Source organism: Mustela putorius, unplaced genomic scaffold, assembly GCF_011764305.1.
Source record: "Mustela putorius furo isolate JIRA1106 unplaced genomic scaffold, ASM1176430v1.1 tig00000129_pilon_pilon_pilon, whole genome shotgun sequence".
NCBI classification, from domain to species: Eukaryota; Metazoa; Chordata; class Mammalia; order Carnivora; family Mustelidae; genus Mustela; species Mustela putorius.
In genome coordinates, this window is record NW_025421290.1 from 14,235,301 (window position 1) to 14,252,495 (window position 17,195).

General features: G+C 35.2%; 1 protein-coding gene across 3 annotated transcripts in view; it reads right to left on the minus strand.

Moving 5' to 3' along the window:
- Positions 1–6,423: 6,423 nt before the first annotated feature.
- CUNH14orf39 (chromosome unknown C14orf39 homolog) overlaps positions 6,424–17,195 on the minus strand; it is a 58,760-nt gene continuing 47,988 nt past the window's right edge. For all 3 annotated transcript variants that reach the window (XM_045070162.1, XM_045070156.1, XM_045070160.1), the window contains exons 16-18: positions 16,942–17,080; positions 10,298–10,355; positions 6,424–7,527 (exon numbers count right to left, since the gene is read on the minus strand). In XM_045070162.1, coding sequence (XP_044926097.1) covers positions 7,334–7,527; positions 10,298–10,355; positions 16,942–17,080 — 391 coding nt within the window. In that variant the 3' untranslated portion in view covers positions 6,424–7,333. The remainder of the gene's footprint in view (positions 7,528–10,297; positions 10,356–16,941; positions 17,081–17,195) is intronic.

Genomic DNA, 17,195 nt, shown 5'->3' on the forward strand with positions numbered 1-17,195 from the left:
GCTTTTGATCTTGATGAAGTCCCAATAGTTCATTTTTGCCCTTGCTTCCCTTGCCTTTGGTAATGTTTTTAGGAAGTTGTTGTGACTGAGGTCGAAAAGGTTGCTGCCTCTGTTCTCTCAAGGATTTTGATGGATTCCTTTCTCATATTGAGGTCCTTCACACATTTTGAATCTATTTTTGTGTGTGGTGTAAGGAAATGGTCCAGTTTCATTTTTCTGCATGTGGCTGTCCAATTTTCCCAAACCATTTGTTGAAGATACTATCTTTTTTTCCATTGGACATCCTTTCCTGCTTTGTCAAAGGTAAGTCGACCACAGAGTTGAGGGTCTATTTCTGGGCTCTCTATTCTGTTCCATTGCTGTATGTGTCTGTTTTTGTTTCAGTACCATACAGTCTTGATGATGACAGCTTTGTAATAGAGCTTGAAGTCTGGAATTGTGATGCCACCAACTTTGGCTGTCTTTTTCAACATTCCTCTGCCTATTCGAGGTCTTTTCTGGTTCCATATAAATTTTAGGATTATTTGTTCCACTTCTTTGAAAATAATGGATGGCATTTTGATAGGGATTGCAGTCAAAGTGTAGATTGCTTTAGGTAGCATAGACATTTTCACAATATTTGTTCTTCTGATCCATGAGCATGGAACATTTTTCCATTTCTTTGTGTCTTCCTCAGTTTTGAAGGCAGATGTTTAACTGACTGAGTCACCCAGGCACCGTGACTCTAAAATTTTTTAAAATCTATTTATTTGTTTATTCATCTAAGTAATTTCTAATCCAATGTGGAGCTCAAACTCACAATCCGAGATCAAGGATCACATGCCCCTCCAACAGAGCCAACCAAACATCCCCAAAACTCCAAAATTAAAAAACAAAACAAAGAGGCACCTGGGTGGCTCAGTGGGTTAAAGCCTCTGCCTTTGGCTCAGGTCATGATCCCAGAGTCCTGGGATCGAGCCCCGCATTGGGCTCTCTGCTCCTCAGGGAGCCTGCTTCCCCCTCTCTCTTTGCCTGCCTACTCTGCCTACTTGTGATCTCTGTCTGTCAAATAAATAAATAAAATCTTAAAAAAAAACACACAGAAGTAAAATTTATGACCTTTGGTTTGGCAAAGAGCCTTTATATTTAACAAATAACCAAAAGCACAATTCAATGATAGATTGGACTTTATCAAAATTTAAAAACATTTTTCTCTGTGAGAGACACAGATGGGGAGAAAATATCTGCAAATTGTGTATCTAATAAAGGGCTTGTATACCAAATATATAAAGAACTTGCATAACTGAACAGTAGGAAAACAAACAACCCCATTTTTATTTTAACAATCCCAAATATTCAGATGGCAAATAAGCATGTGAAACCATGCTCAACATCAGCTAGGGAAATAAAAATTAAAACTACAATGACATACCACTTTATACCTATTAGAATGGCTAAAATTTTAAAAACTGATAATACCAAGTATTCACAAAGATGTGAATAGGAACACCAAATGGTACAGTCACTTTGTAAAACAGTTTGGCAGTTTCTTATAAAGTTAAAGATATACTTATTGCGCAACCCAAGAATCCCATTCCTAGGTATTTACTCAAATGAAATAAAAGCTTATTTCACACATAAAATTCCATACGTGGGTGTTTTTACTTTACTCAAAATCCACTTACATGCCTATCAACAGGCAAAAGAATAAACAAGGTATACCACATCCATACACTGGAATGCTTGCAATAAAAAGAGATAGCTTTTGATTCATGCAAGGACCAGGATGAAGCTTAAATAAATATTGCTAAGTGGAAGAGGCTAGACCCCAAAACCTACATATATTATGTTTCCATTTATATGACATTCTGGAAAAGACAAAACTAAAGTGACAGAAAACAGACCCATGGTTTCCAGGCTTTGGAAGGGAGGGGGTTGATTACAAAGCGTCACTAGGGAATTTGGGGAGTGACGGAACTATTCTATATGGTACTGTTGTGGTGGATACATAACTCTATTTGTCAAAACCAATAGAACAACAGATCACAAAGAGGGAGTTTTACCATACAAAAAATTTTAGGGGTGCCTGGCTGGCTCAGTCAGTTAAGCATCTTGATTTTGGCTTAGGTCATGATCCCAGGGTTGTAAGAACAAGCCTGCTTCAGGCTCTACACTCGGTGGGGAGTCTGCTTGAGATTTTCACTCTCTCTCCTCTGCCCCTCCCCTACTTTACATGTGCTCCCTCGCTCTCTCAAGTAAATAAACTTTTTTAAAAAATTTTAAGGATTAAACAGGAATTCATAAATTCAAGATGAAATGCATAAATGAATGTTAACAATATTATGAGTGATATAATCATAAATAGAGAGTAGGGAAGACAGGAGTTATCCTCAGTAACTTTGAAAAACAGTGTTTTGACTAGATACTCCAACACCACAGACTAAAAGAAAGTACACAAACACTATATACCCTTTGTCACTAGCTAGGAAATGGCCCCCTAAAAATATCTGTATCTCCCTCCCTTTCCCATATGACGAAGAAAGGGCAGGGGAAAGATCTTTGCAGGTAGGATTTAGTTAAGAATCTTAAAATGGAGAGATTATCTCAATTACCCATCCAAGTAGATCCATGTAACCACATATTCTTATAAAGGAAAGACAAAGGGAGATTTCACATATGGAGAAAAGGTCATGCAAAGGCAGAAAGATCTGAAGATCCTAGCAGTGATGGTTAATTTTCTGTGTCAACCTGGCTGAGCAATGGTGTGCAATTGATTAGTCAAACACCATTATAGATTTTGCTGTGGAGGGTTTTTTTTTAGTTTTTAATTTTTAATTTTTTATAAACATATATTTTTATCCCCCAGGGTACTGGTCTGTGAATCGCCAGGATTACACACTTCACAGCACTCACCATAGCACATACCCTCCCCAATGTCCAAACTCCACCCCCCTTCTCCCAACCCCCCTCCCCCCAGCAACCCTCAGTTTGTTTTGTGAGATTAAGAGTCACTTATGGTTTGTCTCCCTCCCAATCCCATCTTGTTTCATTGATTCTTCTCCTACCCACTTAGCCCCCCATGTTGCATCACCACTTCCTCATATCAGGGAGATCATATGATAGTTCTCTTTCTCCGCTTGACTCATTTCGCTAAGCATGATACACTCTAGTTCCATCCACGTTGTAGCAAATGGCAAGATTTCATTTCTTTTGATGGCTGCATAGTATTCCATTGTGTATATATACCACATCTTCTTGATCCATTCATCTGTTGATGGACATCTAGGTTCTTTCCAAAGTTTGGCTATTGTGGACATTGCTGCTATAAACATTCGGCTGCATGTGCCCCTTCGGATCACTACGTTTGTATCTTTAGGGTAAATACCCAGTAGTCCAATTGCTGGATCATAGGGTAGTTCTATTTTCAACATTTTGAGGAACCTCCATGCTGTTTTCCAGAGCGGTTGCACCAGCTTGCATTCCCACCAACAGTGTAGGAGGGTTCCCCTTTCTCTGCTTCCTCACCAGCATCTGTCATTTCCTGACTTGTTAATTTTAGCCATTCTGACTGGTGTGAGGTGGTATCTCATTGTGGTTTTGATTTGTATTTCCCTGATGCCGAGTGATATGGAGCACTTTTTCATGTGTCTGCTGGCCATTTGGATGTCTTCTTTGCAGAAATGTCTATTCATGTCCTATGCCCATTTCTTGATTGGATTATTTGTTCTTTGGGTGTTGAGTTTGCTAAGTTTTTATAGATTTTGGACACTAGTCCTTTATCTGATATGTCGTTTGCAAATATCTTCTCCCATTCTGTCAGTTGTCTTTTGGTTTTGTTGACCTGTTTCCTTTGCTGTGCAAAAGGTTTTGATCTTGATGAAATCCCAGTAGTTCATTTTTGCCTTGCTTCCCTTGCCTTTGGCAATGTTCCTAGGAAGATGTTGCTGCAGCTGAGGTTGAAGAGGTTACTGCCTGTGTTCTCCTCAAGGATTTTGATGGATTCCTTTCTCACATTGAGGTCTTCATCCATTTTGAGTCTATTTTTGTGTGTGGTGTAAGGAAATGGTCCAATTTCATTTTTCTGCATGTGGCTGTCCAATTTTCCCAACACCATTTATTGAAGAGGCTGTCTTTTTTCCATTGGACATTCTTTCCTGCTTTGTCGAAGATTAGTTGACCATAGAGTTGAGGGTCTATTTCTGGGCTCTCTATTCTGTTCCATTGATCTATGTGTCTGTTTTTGTGCCAGTACCATGCTGTCTTGATGAAGACAGCTTTGTAATAGAGCTTGAAGTCCGGAATTGTGATGCCACCAACTTTGGCTTTCTTTTTCAATATTCCTTTGGCTATTCGAGGTCTTTTCTGGTTCCATATAAATTTTAGGATTATTTGTTCCATTTCTTTGAAAAAGATGGATGGTGTTTTGATAGGAATTGCATTAAATGTGTAGATTGCTTTAGGTAGCATAGACATTTTCACAATGTTTATTCTTCCAATCCGGGAGCATGGAATATTTTTCCATTTCTTTGTTTCTTCCTCAATTTCTTTCATGAGTACTTTATAGTTTTCTGAGTATAGATTCTTTGCCTCTTTGGTTAGGTTTATTCCTAGGTATCTTATGATTTTGGATGCAATTGTAAATGGGATTGACTCCTTAATTTCTCTTTCTTCTGTCTTGTTGTTGGTGTAGAGAAATGCAACTGATTTCTGTTCATTGATTTTATATCCTGACACTTTACTGAATTCCTGTACAAGTTCTAGCAGTTTTGGAGTGGAGTCTTTTCGGTTTTCCACATATAGTATCATATCATCTGCAAAGAGTGATAGTTTGACTTCTTCTTGGCTGATTTGGATGCCTTTAATTTCCTTTTGTTGTCTGATTGCTGAGGCTAGGACTTCTAGTACTATGTTGAATAGCAGTGGTGATAATGGACATCCCTGCCGTGTTCCTGACCTTAGCGGAAAAGCTTTCAGGTTTTCTCCATTGGAATGATATTTGCGGTGGGTTTTTCATAGATGGCTTTGATAATATTGAGGTATGTGCCTTGCTGTGAAGGTATTTTTAAATGTGACTATCATTTAAATCAGTATATTTTGAATAAAGCAGATTATTATTCATAATGTGAACAGACTTTATCCAATCATTTGAAAAAAAAAAGACTTGAAGAGCAAAGACAGAGGTTTCCCAAAAAAAGGAATTTGGCTTCAAGATTTTAATATAGAAACCCTGAGTTTCTAGCCTGCCTGATTTGCCCTGTGGATTTCAGACTCAAGATTGTAACATTAACACTTACCTGAATGTCCATCCCGCCAATTTGTCCTACAGATTTAGGATTTGCAATTTCCACAATCATGAGAACCAATTCCTTAAAATAAATCTAGATTATGGATAAATACATGGATAGAAGACAGAAATGGATGCTCTTGGTTCTGTTTCTCTGAACCCTAACAGTTTTTTTTTTTTTTAACTGCATGCCAGATGCTTTTTAATGATTGCATATGCTCTCACGTGATGGGCACATCTTACTGTACTCAAGAGTTTTAGTGCATAGAAGTTTGAACAAGTACAGGCGGATTCGACCCACCCTCACCTCCCGTTTTCGCCTTCCCCCCCACCCTTTCTCAAAACAAAACCCCAGATTCCCCCCACCCCCCGCAAAAAAAAAAAAAAAAATTGAAAACAAAAGACAGCTCCCAAACCCAGCTGATTCCTTCTAATTCCTTAGGTACTAGGCACACACACAAAGTGTCCCCCTCTCTCTATTTTCTTTCCTGGGTGACTATGACTTTACACATGAATTGTAGTAGGGGAGGAGAGGCAGTCAGATTTGGCTCAGGTCATGATACCAGGGTCCTGGGATTGAGCCCCACATCCGGCTCTCTGCTCAGCAGGGAGCCTGCTTCCCCCTCTCTCTCTCTGCTTGCCTCTCTGCCTACTTGTGATCTCTGTCTGTCAAATAAATAAATAAAATCTTAAAAAAAAAATTCTTTCACTCATTAGCTGTATTTTCTCTGACTTCTGTCAAGTCTTTGGGAAGGCTTAATTTAACACAATTGTGATATGTTGTGGACACCCTGAAGAAGCAAGAGAGACTCTCACCAAAATTTGGCTTGGATATTGAGACTAATGGCACCACATACACCCCAGTAGGGTATGAAAATGTTTATTACTCATATAATGATGTTTTTCTAAAAAAAAAAAAAGCAGGCAGGACTACGTAGTTTGTCTTAAAATGGCTTGAGAGATCAATGGCTGTGGGTTTTTATGGTTGTGGGTGGGTCCAGATCAAGAGTTCCTATACCGGGCTTGAACATCCCACTGGTGCTAAAGGTGGGAATCCCTGGGCTTGCTTATCAGCTTGATCAGATGTGGAGCAGAAGGGAAAGAAAATGCAGTGAAACTTAAAATCTGTCACCACTCACACACCAGAATTTGGTGTCAAGACTCTTTATTACTCAATAACTCAATGTAACCAATTTAGAAAGCACAAAATACAGACATTGAATAATACATTCATATAATTTCATCAAAATTTAAATATCTTCATTTCACTTACAATTCACAAGCAAATACTGCATATAAAACATGAGGGCCAATTTTTTGTTAGAAAGAGTAAACAAAATTTTAAATGTTCCTCAAAAAAGTTTAAGCAAGAAAATATAACAGTATTATCATTAATACAATGATCTAATTTTAAAAAATTACTCCAGCCCTTCATATTTAACTGCTTTCCACTAAAGATGCTAGAATAACTGATAAAATTAGACTTTTATTATTTGTTATATTAGAAGAAAATAACATATTTTATTCACTACCAATAACATGAATTCTGTGAAATTATTATTAAAACACTACTCTTTATACTGCAACAGTGAAGTGTAAGTGAAACAGCAGTTTTAAAAGCATTTTTTAGTAGCTAAAGTACACCTCAGCACTAATTCTGCATAGTTACTACCAAAAAATCTTCTGATAGCCTAAAGTTCTTGTTCTTATCAAAACACCTAAAATACTACCAGAATGAAATTCAGGTTCTGGAGAGAAGCAGGCTTAATACGTATAGTAAAGATTAATGAAAAAGCATCAAATTCTGTTAAGATTAATTCTGCCTAAAGAAGGCTTGCAAAATCAAAATTAAAATAAATTACGACAGCAAATGTTTCAAATAAAACAAAATTTGATGACATAGGGTTAATTTCCCTCAATATTTAAATATATAATCAATAATGTAACTATGGTAACCCATTACTGCTTTAATCAAGAAAAGAAAGTAGTCTTCATTTTTAAGTAATAATGTAAATTTATGCCCTAGATGATTACAGAGCAGTTAAATAATTTGAGAAATTAGTAATGAGTTCAAAAAAAAGTAAATTGTGTTGTACTTTGTGAGGAAGAGGAAAAGCCTTTTACAGAAGGTGTTGAGTTTTGATCCTGTTCAAATGAAAATGGAAAACTAAAATCATCTTTTCCAGTTCCAAATGTATGAGTTGAAGAGTCTGATGAAAAAGAAAATGTGAAAGCATCTTCTCCTGGTTTTCCAAATAAGTTTCCTGAGGAAAATAAACATTTCAATACCATGCTATTCATGTTACATAATTTGCATAATCTGTTAAATTATGATGTACTGTAAACAATAAATAGGGTAATACTGAATCTCTTAAGTGATTATTAATATTATTAATAATTAAATAATAATTAATAAATTAAAACACCACTCTTTATACTCAACAGTGAAGTGTAAGTAAAACAGTAGTTTTAAAAGCAGTTTTAGTAGCTAACTTATACCTCAGCACTAATTCTGCATAGTTACTACCAAATAATTACAATTATTAGTAGTTGTATTCTTATATGCAAAGAACTGTCCTTTGTACTATGAAAAATCAAATAGATCCAAAATTACTTTTAGGTAACTTGAACTTGAGTATAATAAGGGCTAGTATATATGGCAGAAAAAGGGGTAAAACACCTTAACTGGAAGAACAGCACAGAGGCACAGAAACAGGCATGCATAGAAGTATAAGGGTAACAGAAATCAATTCAGCCTGTCAGGAACACTGAGAAATAATAAAAAGTTATTAAAAGGGTATTAATGAAGATGAGCTTGGAAAGACTACTGAACATCCAACTACAGAATCCGGACTTTATTTTATATGTAAGAGAAAGCCATTAAAAGTTTTCAAGTGGAGAGGCACCAGGGTGGCTCAGGCAGTTAAGCAATAGACTCTTGATTTCGGCTCTGGTCACGATCTCAGGATTGTGAGATCAAGCCCTGCCTCCTTATCCACACTGAGTGTAGACCTGCTTAAGATTCTCACTCTCCCATTCCCTGTGCCCCCACCAAAATAATTTGAGCAATTTTTAAAATAAGGCTCACTAAGGAAAGAATACATAGGAAGTTTGGAACAGTAGAGTGTCTACAAGTGGGAATAAAAGGAAAGAAATGAAGGCTTGATCTTAACAGTCATAGCAAAGTGAATGGGGAAAGACGTTGGGTCTGAGAGATACTGCAGAAGTCAAGCTTATTCAACTATTGTTTATGAGTTACTACAATATACTGTTTGTCGCATTGTTCAAGGAAATGAACAGAACAGTGAAAAGGCTTCTACAGTTCTAAAAGGAATTTTTTAAAATTTATTTTTATTTATTTTATAGAGTGAGAGCTTCGCATCTGGCTCTGTGCTCAGCAGGGAGCCTGCTTCCTCCTCTCTCCCTGCCAGCCTCTGTCTACTTGTGATCTTTGTCTGTAAAATAAATAAATAAAATCTTAAAAAAAAAAAAAACTCCTATACTCATTATAAATAAAATAACAGATTAATGTTCAAGTTGTAGACAATACAAAGGTGAATAAAACAGAATCCCTGTCCTCAAAGATCTGTGATTAGAAGATTTTATATGTTAATAAGTAACAACAGACAACAGAATATTTTAAAGTATATAGAAAAAGAAAATATAGAAAATTGAAGGAGAGATCTTTTGGGGGTGAAAAGTTGAAGGGAAATAAAAGGATTTATGGAAACTGGTCTTTGAAGATGGTTAGAAAGAAATGGAAGTTGAGGATTTCAGGAAGAAATAAGTAGATAAGAAAGTGTGGGCATATTTGAATTGTAGTTTGTTCTTTGGTCTGGTCAAAAGCACATGTTATTTTTATTAGAAAAGGCTTTAAATGTATGTTGGAATGAGGTTAGGTACATCACATTAGCAGAATAAAAGAAAATAATCATATGATCATCTCAATAGATGCAGAAAAAACATTAGACAAAATTCAACACCCATTCATGATAAAAATTCAATTTAGGCATAGAAGGAACATATCTCAACATAATAAAAGCCATATATGACAAGGCCACAGGTAACACTATACTCAATGGTGAAAGGAGGAGAGGTTTTCCTTTAACATCAGGAACAAAGCAAGAGTACCTACTCTTACCACTCCTATTCAAAGTAGTACTGGAAGTCCTAGATATAGCAGCCAGGCAAGGAAAAGAAATATATATGTATATACATATATACATACACACAATGGAATATTATTGAGCCATGAAAAAGCCAGGAAATCCTGCTATTTATAGTAACACTAATAGCATTATGCTAAGTGAAGTCAGAGTAAGACAAATAATGTATGATTTCATTTGTATGTGGAACCGAAAGAAAAGAAAGAAGAAAAAAAGAAAAAAGAAATGTCCACTAATCACCAGAGCTAGAGCAGTACTGAATATAAAATATATGTATACACATACATATTTGTATGTTGAATGAATCAATCATGGGATAGGAGAAGAAAGAAGACCCAATAAAAAGCACCAGAGAGGGGCGCCTGGGTGGTTCAGTGGGTTAAAGCCTCTGCCTTCTGCTCAGGTCATGATCTCAGGGTCCTGGGATCGAGTCCCACATCGGGGTCTCTGCTCGGCAGGGAGCCTGCTTTATCCTCTCTCTCTCTCTGCCTGCCTCTCTACCTGCTTGTGATCTCTGTCTGTCAAATAAATAAATAAAATAAAGCACCAGAGATATAGGAGGAAATCTAAGAACTTCGGAAAGAAGATGAGAATAATCAACTATTCCAAATGCTACAAAGATAGTGAATATGATAATAAATACAAAATACCCATATTGTTTAATAATTGTTAAGTCACTAGTAGTTATTGGAGAATTAAGTGGAGTAGTGAAAGAAGATAAATTGTTACAAAAATAATTAGTGAGTGGTGCAGAAGTAATAGAATTTTAAGAGAATAAACTGAGGGTCTGAGAAAATCAGAAGGCAAACTAAATAAAAAGTGAGGAAGTTAACATGTTTTTTTATGTAGCAAACTTCAAATCACTTACCAATTTCTTGTTGTGAAGAGAGAGGATTTAAATTTTCAGCAGAATAATGTTCATTAAACTGAAAAATAATTTCCATTCAGTATTACTCAAGAAATCAGTAAAACAGTATATATGGCATTTATATTTGAATATAAAACCTGGTTCTTTTAATAAGCATAATTATAGTAGACGAAATGGCAACATTCTATATAGCACATTTCTGTGCTTTAAAACCTATCATTTGCTTATATTAAAATAAGGCTTATTGATTTGATTCTGGCAATAGATAATACATTAAAAGGATATATATAGTGTACTAAAGATAGTTCCTACTTTGGAATATTAATATAACCTAAAATTCTAATTAACTTTTGCTTTATCTGGAGGGCTTTTACATAACAGGCTCTTGGTATTGTTCTCCAGCTTATAAAAATAATGGGAAATATGACAGCTTCACATCAGTTCAGATCAAGTTTTGCTGCCAAAAGAGTTTGTTTTCTTTGTAAAACAGTTTTTTTTTTTAAATGGGATCATAACAACACAGTTTTCTGTCCCCTTTTTTTCTCTTAATGCTGCATAATGAGCATTTTCCCCTGTCACTATTTTTCTAAAACCAGATTCTTTTCATGGAATTTTCATATTCTTCCATATGAATATATCATACAGTTTCTTTCTTTTTAAAAAGTTATTTAAAAACATACAGTGTGATATTAGTTTCAGGTGAACAATTTAATGATTCAATACTTACAAAACCCAGTGCTCATCATAAGTGCACTCCTTAATTAGTCCATCCCCCCACCCCCTACCCTTTGGTAACCATCAGTTTGTTCTCTATAGTTAAGAGTCTGTTTCTTGGTTTGCAATCATTCTTTCACTTTGGACATTTAGGTCACTTCTGGGTTTTTTTCCTAATACAAATTACACTTGAATAAATACTGTTATGCACAGATTTACATTTTGACAATTAATAAGGAAAGCTATTTTTCCCAGAGATTTTATAAGTTACTTGAATTTCTTTTTCAGTGAATTATTATCTATTCATCTAAAGAACTTTGTATATATCTCTACTGAAGTAGTAATTCTTACTAATCCATATAAGCTTTTTATATATTAAAGACATTAATTCTTTATATTATTGCAAATATTTTATATCACATTATCATTTTGCCTTTAAAATATATTTTTTAAGATTTTTATTTATTTATTTGACAGACAGAGATCACAAGTAGGCAGAGAGGCAGGCAGAGAGAGAGAGGAGGAAGCAGGCTCCCTGCTGAGCAGAGAGCCCAATGCGGGCCTAGATCCCAAAACTCTGAGATCATGACCTGAGCTGAATGCAGAGGCTTTAACCCACTGAGCCACCCAGGCGCCCAAAATATTTTTTTAACATACAAAAATTCTCTATGGAACCAAACCCAAACTCTTTTTATTTACTTTTGGCTCTTCTTCCACTGTTTTAATGCTCAGAGAATCCTTCCTCTTACTAAGATCTGATGAATATTTAAAGTTTCAAGACTTTCTAGCCCATACTATTGATCAATTTATCAATCCTTGTATCATTATCACATTTGACTGCTCTCACTTCCCCCTCACCAGTCTTTTCAACAATATTTTTATTATTAATGTCTGTAGGATACATAATATTTTATTTATAAAATAGGTAAATATTCTTATTTTTGTCAGTTTAATGACCAGTTCATAAATTCTGTCAATTTTTTTCAAAGAACCAACTTTGGCTTTGTCAATTTTCTCTATTGCTTATTTTCTATTTCATTGATTTCTCTTATCTCCTTTGTTTTTTCATTCTATTTACTTTGGGTTTACTTTATCTCTTCTTCTAAATTTTCTTTCTTTTTAAAAAACATTTTATTTATTCATTTGTCAGAGAGAGAGGGAGAGAGAGACAGAGTGCAAGCACAAGCAGGGGGAGCAGCAGGCAGAGGGAGAAGTAGGCTCTTGCATAGCAAGGAACTCAATGCAGGACTATCCCAGGACCCTGGGATCATGACCTGAGCTGAAGGCAGCCGCTTAACCAACTGAGCCCACTCAACGTCTCTCTCTCTTTTTAAGCTTTATTTATTTATTTGACAGAGAGAGCACAGCAGGAGGAAGAGCAGGTAGAAGGAGAGGTAGAAGCAGGCTCTTAGCTTAGTGGAGAGACTGAGGCTGATTGAGCCACCCAGGGCCCTATTTGCTAGATTTTCAAGGTGAAAACTTAGGTCACTGATTTTTAGACCTTTCTTCTTTTCTATCAACTGAATTATTTAAAATATTAATTATATTATTTAAAGCTATGGTTTTATTCTAGTTTTGGCAATATCCCTCAATTTTGATACACTGAATTTTCATAATCATTTCAAAATCTTCTCTACTTTCTCTCCTGATTTCTTCTTTGATCCATGCCCTACTTACTTAGGATTTTCCTTCTATCTTATTGATTTCTAATTTCATTATACTGTGGGCAGAGAACATGCTCTGTTTGATCTCAATTCTTTGAAATTTAGTAAGACTCATTTAATGGCCCAGAATATGGTTTTGGTGAATATACCATCAGAACTTGAAAAGAATATACAGGCACACCTCAGAAATATTTCAAGTTTGGTTCCAGACCACCACAAAAATGTGAATATCAGAATAAAGCAAGTACAATGAATTTTTTGTTTCTCAATGGATATAAAAATTATGTTTATACTACACTATTAAGTGTGCAATAGTGTCACATCTTTAAAAGTGCATAAATTTAAAAATACTTTATTGCTAAAATATGTAGTTATGCATGTAGTTATAGAAAACTTTCACCTGAGCTTTCAGTGAGCTGTAATCACTGATCACAGACCACCAGAACAAATATAATAATAATGAAAAGGTTTGAAATATTGTGAAAATTACCAAAACGTGACACAGAGATACAAAATGAGCAAATGCTATTGGAAAAACGTTGCCAGCAGACTTGTTTGACACAGAATTGCCACAAACCTTCAATTTATTAAAAAAAAAAAAAAGGCAGTATCCGCACAGTGCAATAAAAAAAGACGTGCCTATATAAGCTGCGGAGCTGAAGTTGCTGTGTGGTTGGTGTTCTATAAATGTCAGTTAGGCCAAGAGGGTTGATGGTATTGTTCAGATTTTATAGACCTTTATGGATTATGTTATCTAATTCAATCAAATGCTGAGAGAAGGGTGCTAAAAATCTCCAATCAAGTTTGTGTTTTTTGTTTTTGTATTTTTTTAGTGTAGCTGACAATGTTACATTAGTTTTGGGTGCACAACTTAGTGAATTGACAAGTTTATACATGATGCTATGATGCTATAACCACATGCATAATTACAATCCATCCCATTACATTGCTATTACAATATCATTGACTGTATTCCTTATGGTCTGTTTTTCATTTGTTTCTGTATTTTGAAGCTGTTATTAGGCACATACACATATGTCATTGTTACATCTTCCTTAAGAACTGGACTTTTTATTTTTTTTTTATTAGAGAGAGAGTGAGCAGGGGGCAGAGGAAGAGGAGGAAGCAGGCTCCCCACTGAGCAGGGAACTCAATGCAGGACTTGATCCTAGTACCCTGGGATCATGACCAGAGCTAAAAGCAGATGCTTAACATACTAAACCATCCAGTTGTCCCTGGCCCTTTTATTCTTAAGAAATTGTCCATACATACAATAGAATATTACTCAGCCATCAGAAAGGATGAAAATCCAGCTTTTCCATCAACATGGAAAGGATTGGATATTATGCTAAGTGAAGTAAGTCAAGCAGAGAAAGTCAATTATCATATGGTTTCACTTACTTGTGCAACGTAAGGAATAGCACAGAGGACATTAGGAGAAGGAAGAGAAAAACGAAGGAGGGGAAATTGGAGGTGGAGACGAACCATGAGAGACTATGGACTCCAAGAAACCAACTGAGGTTTTAGGAGGGGAAAGAGGTGGGGGGATGGGTTAGCCCAGTGATGGGTATTAAGGAGGGCACATACTGCATGGAACACTGGGTGCTATATGCAAACAATGAACCTTGGAACACTACACCAAAAAGTAATGTTGTATTGTATGATGAGTAACATAGTAAAAGATTTTTTTAACATAACATAATAAAAAAGATCCATCTCTAGCAATATGCTTTGTCTTGAAGATTACCTAAAATGATATAAGTATAGCCACTGTGAACTTCTTACTGTTTTTATGATGATGTATCTGTTCCTAACCACTAACCTTTTTTTCTTTCAAGATTTTATTTACGTTGAAGTTAGTTAACATAGTATAGTATTAGTTACAGGGGTAGAATTTACTGCTTCATGACTTGCATATAACATCCAGTGACAGTGTTCATTATATCAAGTGCCCTGCTTAATGCCCATCACCCAGTTATCCAACCCCTCACCCACCTCCTCTCTAGGGTTTGTTCAAAACCCTCAGTTTGTTACTGATTGTTAAGAGTCTTGTGGTTTGTCTCTCTGTCTTACTTTATTTTCCCTCCTTTCCCTTATGTTCATCTGTTTTCTTTCTTAAATTCCACATATGAGTGAAATCATATAGTATTTGTCTTTCTCTGACTGAATTATTTTACTTAGCATAATGCCCTCTAGTTCCATTCATATTGTTGCACATGGCAACAGTTCATTCTTTTTGGTGGCTGAGTAAAATTCCTCTATGTGTGAGTGTGTGTGTATCATGTCATCTGCAAATAGTGAAAGGTTGATGGGTATTAAGGAAGGCACTTATTGTGACAAGCACTGGGTGTTGTATGTAAGTGATGAATCACTAAATTCTACCCTGAACCTAATATTACACTGTATGTTAACTAACTGGAATTTAAACAAAAACTTGAAAAAAGAAAAAAAAGAAAAAAATGTTTCCTGTTGATAGCTTATAGTAGCTATCAATGAGCTGTTTTTTAATCCACTCTTATAATCTCCACTTTAATGGAGTGATTAGCCCATTTACAGTTAATGGAATTATTAAAACTTATCATATTTGGGTCTAACATTTTACTATTTGTTTTCTGTTTGCTCTCTCTGAGTTTTGTTACTCTATCACTTCTCTGCTTTATTTTGGATTAATTTTTTTCTAGGATTCCACCTTAATTTATTGCCAATCTTGTTTTTGAAAATTTTCTTGATTATTCTTGACCAGGAAACTTAGTAATTATCTGTGAATTTCATTCCCCACCCCAAGACCACAAAACAAAACCAAACAAAAAATTAAAGATAAACCATCTTGCCAGGATTCCAATTAGATTAGAATTGAATTACATTTATAAATTATTTTGGGAAGAAATACACATTTACAATATTTTATTCCTATATAGCTATCTCATATGTCTATGTACTCAATAATTTTTTCACTAATTTTTGTGGTACATGTTTGTACATGTTTCCTGTTAAAGTTACATGCATGTATTTTCCATTAATCTTAATATTATAAATGACAATTATCCAATGGTGTTCTATTTTTTTAATGCCCAGCATACACCTTCTCGGAATTACCTTTTTTTGAAATAAGCATTGAGATAAAAATTAAGACAAAGTATTTATCATGAAATACTATGAAGTATATAATACTATATCATCCAACAATAAATTTGTAATTTCAACCATTTAATATAATGTTGGGAGTACAGGAAGGAATATTCTAAACCACATAAAACTGGCCAAATGTGACTAATTTAAATGAGCAACAACAAAAAATACTCTATTATACTTCCATATACATTATTCATTGTTTAGAATTTTTCTAAGGCTTTAGGTATATAAACTCATTTAATATCCATAAAACCAATGGTAAAAATCTTTTTTAAAGATTTTATTTGTGAGAGAGAGAGACAGAGTGAGCGAGCACAGCAGGAGGAGCAGTAAGCAGAGGGAGAAGCAGGCTCCCTGATTAATAAGGAGCCCAATGGGGGACTAGATCCCAGCTCACAACTGAGCTAAAGGCAGATATACTCAACTAACAGACCCATCCAGGTGCCCCCTCAATGGCAAAAATTCTTATTTCCATTTTACAGATGAGAAACAGGAAGCTATGTACCCAAAATCCTACATCCAGAACACATTCAACCAGGTGGCATCAGAATCTGGTCTTGACTACAGTACTGTGCTCTCTACTGACCAAATAAGGCACATCTTAATTTTCAGTTTCAATTGCCAAATATGGAAATAAGCACTTTACTGTTCTATCACTGAATAGCATAAATCACTATGAGAAGAAAACTAGGTCTTTTAAAATTAACCAATAATGTTGTTATGTACACATACGTAAATAAAAACACTGACTAATAACCTGGAGAATTTTTCACACTGAGAAATGAAAAGTTTGTTTAGAAGTTAGGCACATGAACTGTGGCTCAGTCAGTTAAGCTTTTGACTCTTCATTTTCACCCAGGTCATGATTTCAGGGCTGTGAGTTGGAGCCCCAATTCAAGCTCTGCACCAGTGAGGAGTCTACTTAATATTCTCTCTCTCCCTCTGCCCTTTCCCTGCTCACTCACTTGCTTACTCTCTCTCAAATAAAGAAATACATCTTTTTTTTAAAAAGTTCTTTCTGCTCCTCCCCACCCTTGGTACATGTATGAGTGCATTTGAGTACCTTAAAAAAAAATTACTTGAGGTACCAGTGTATATTTTTTTAGAAATAAAACTTTAGTTTCTCATTATTACCTGATCTGATGAGATTTCTGAATCAAATATAGTAGAATCAAATAAATTCAATCCAGGAGATCTAGAAGTATAATTTTTAAGAAAAGAAAATCCAGGAGATTCCTTTTGTGTTTGACTTTCAGGCATTATATTTCTGTTTCTATTACAAAGAAATAAGAAATAATAAAAATGTTAAAAATATATTACTAAATATTGTAGACCAGTAAACAATATCACGGAAATAAGAATTTGCACAGTAGAAAAAGGAAGAGAAT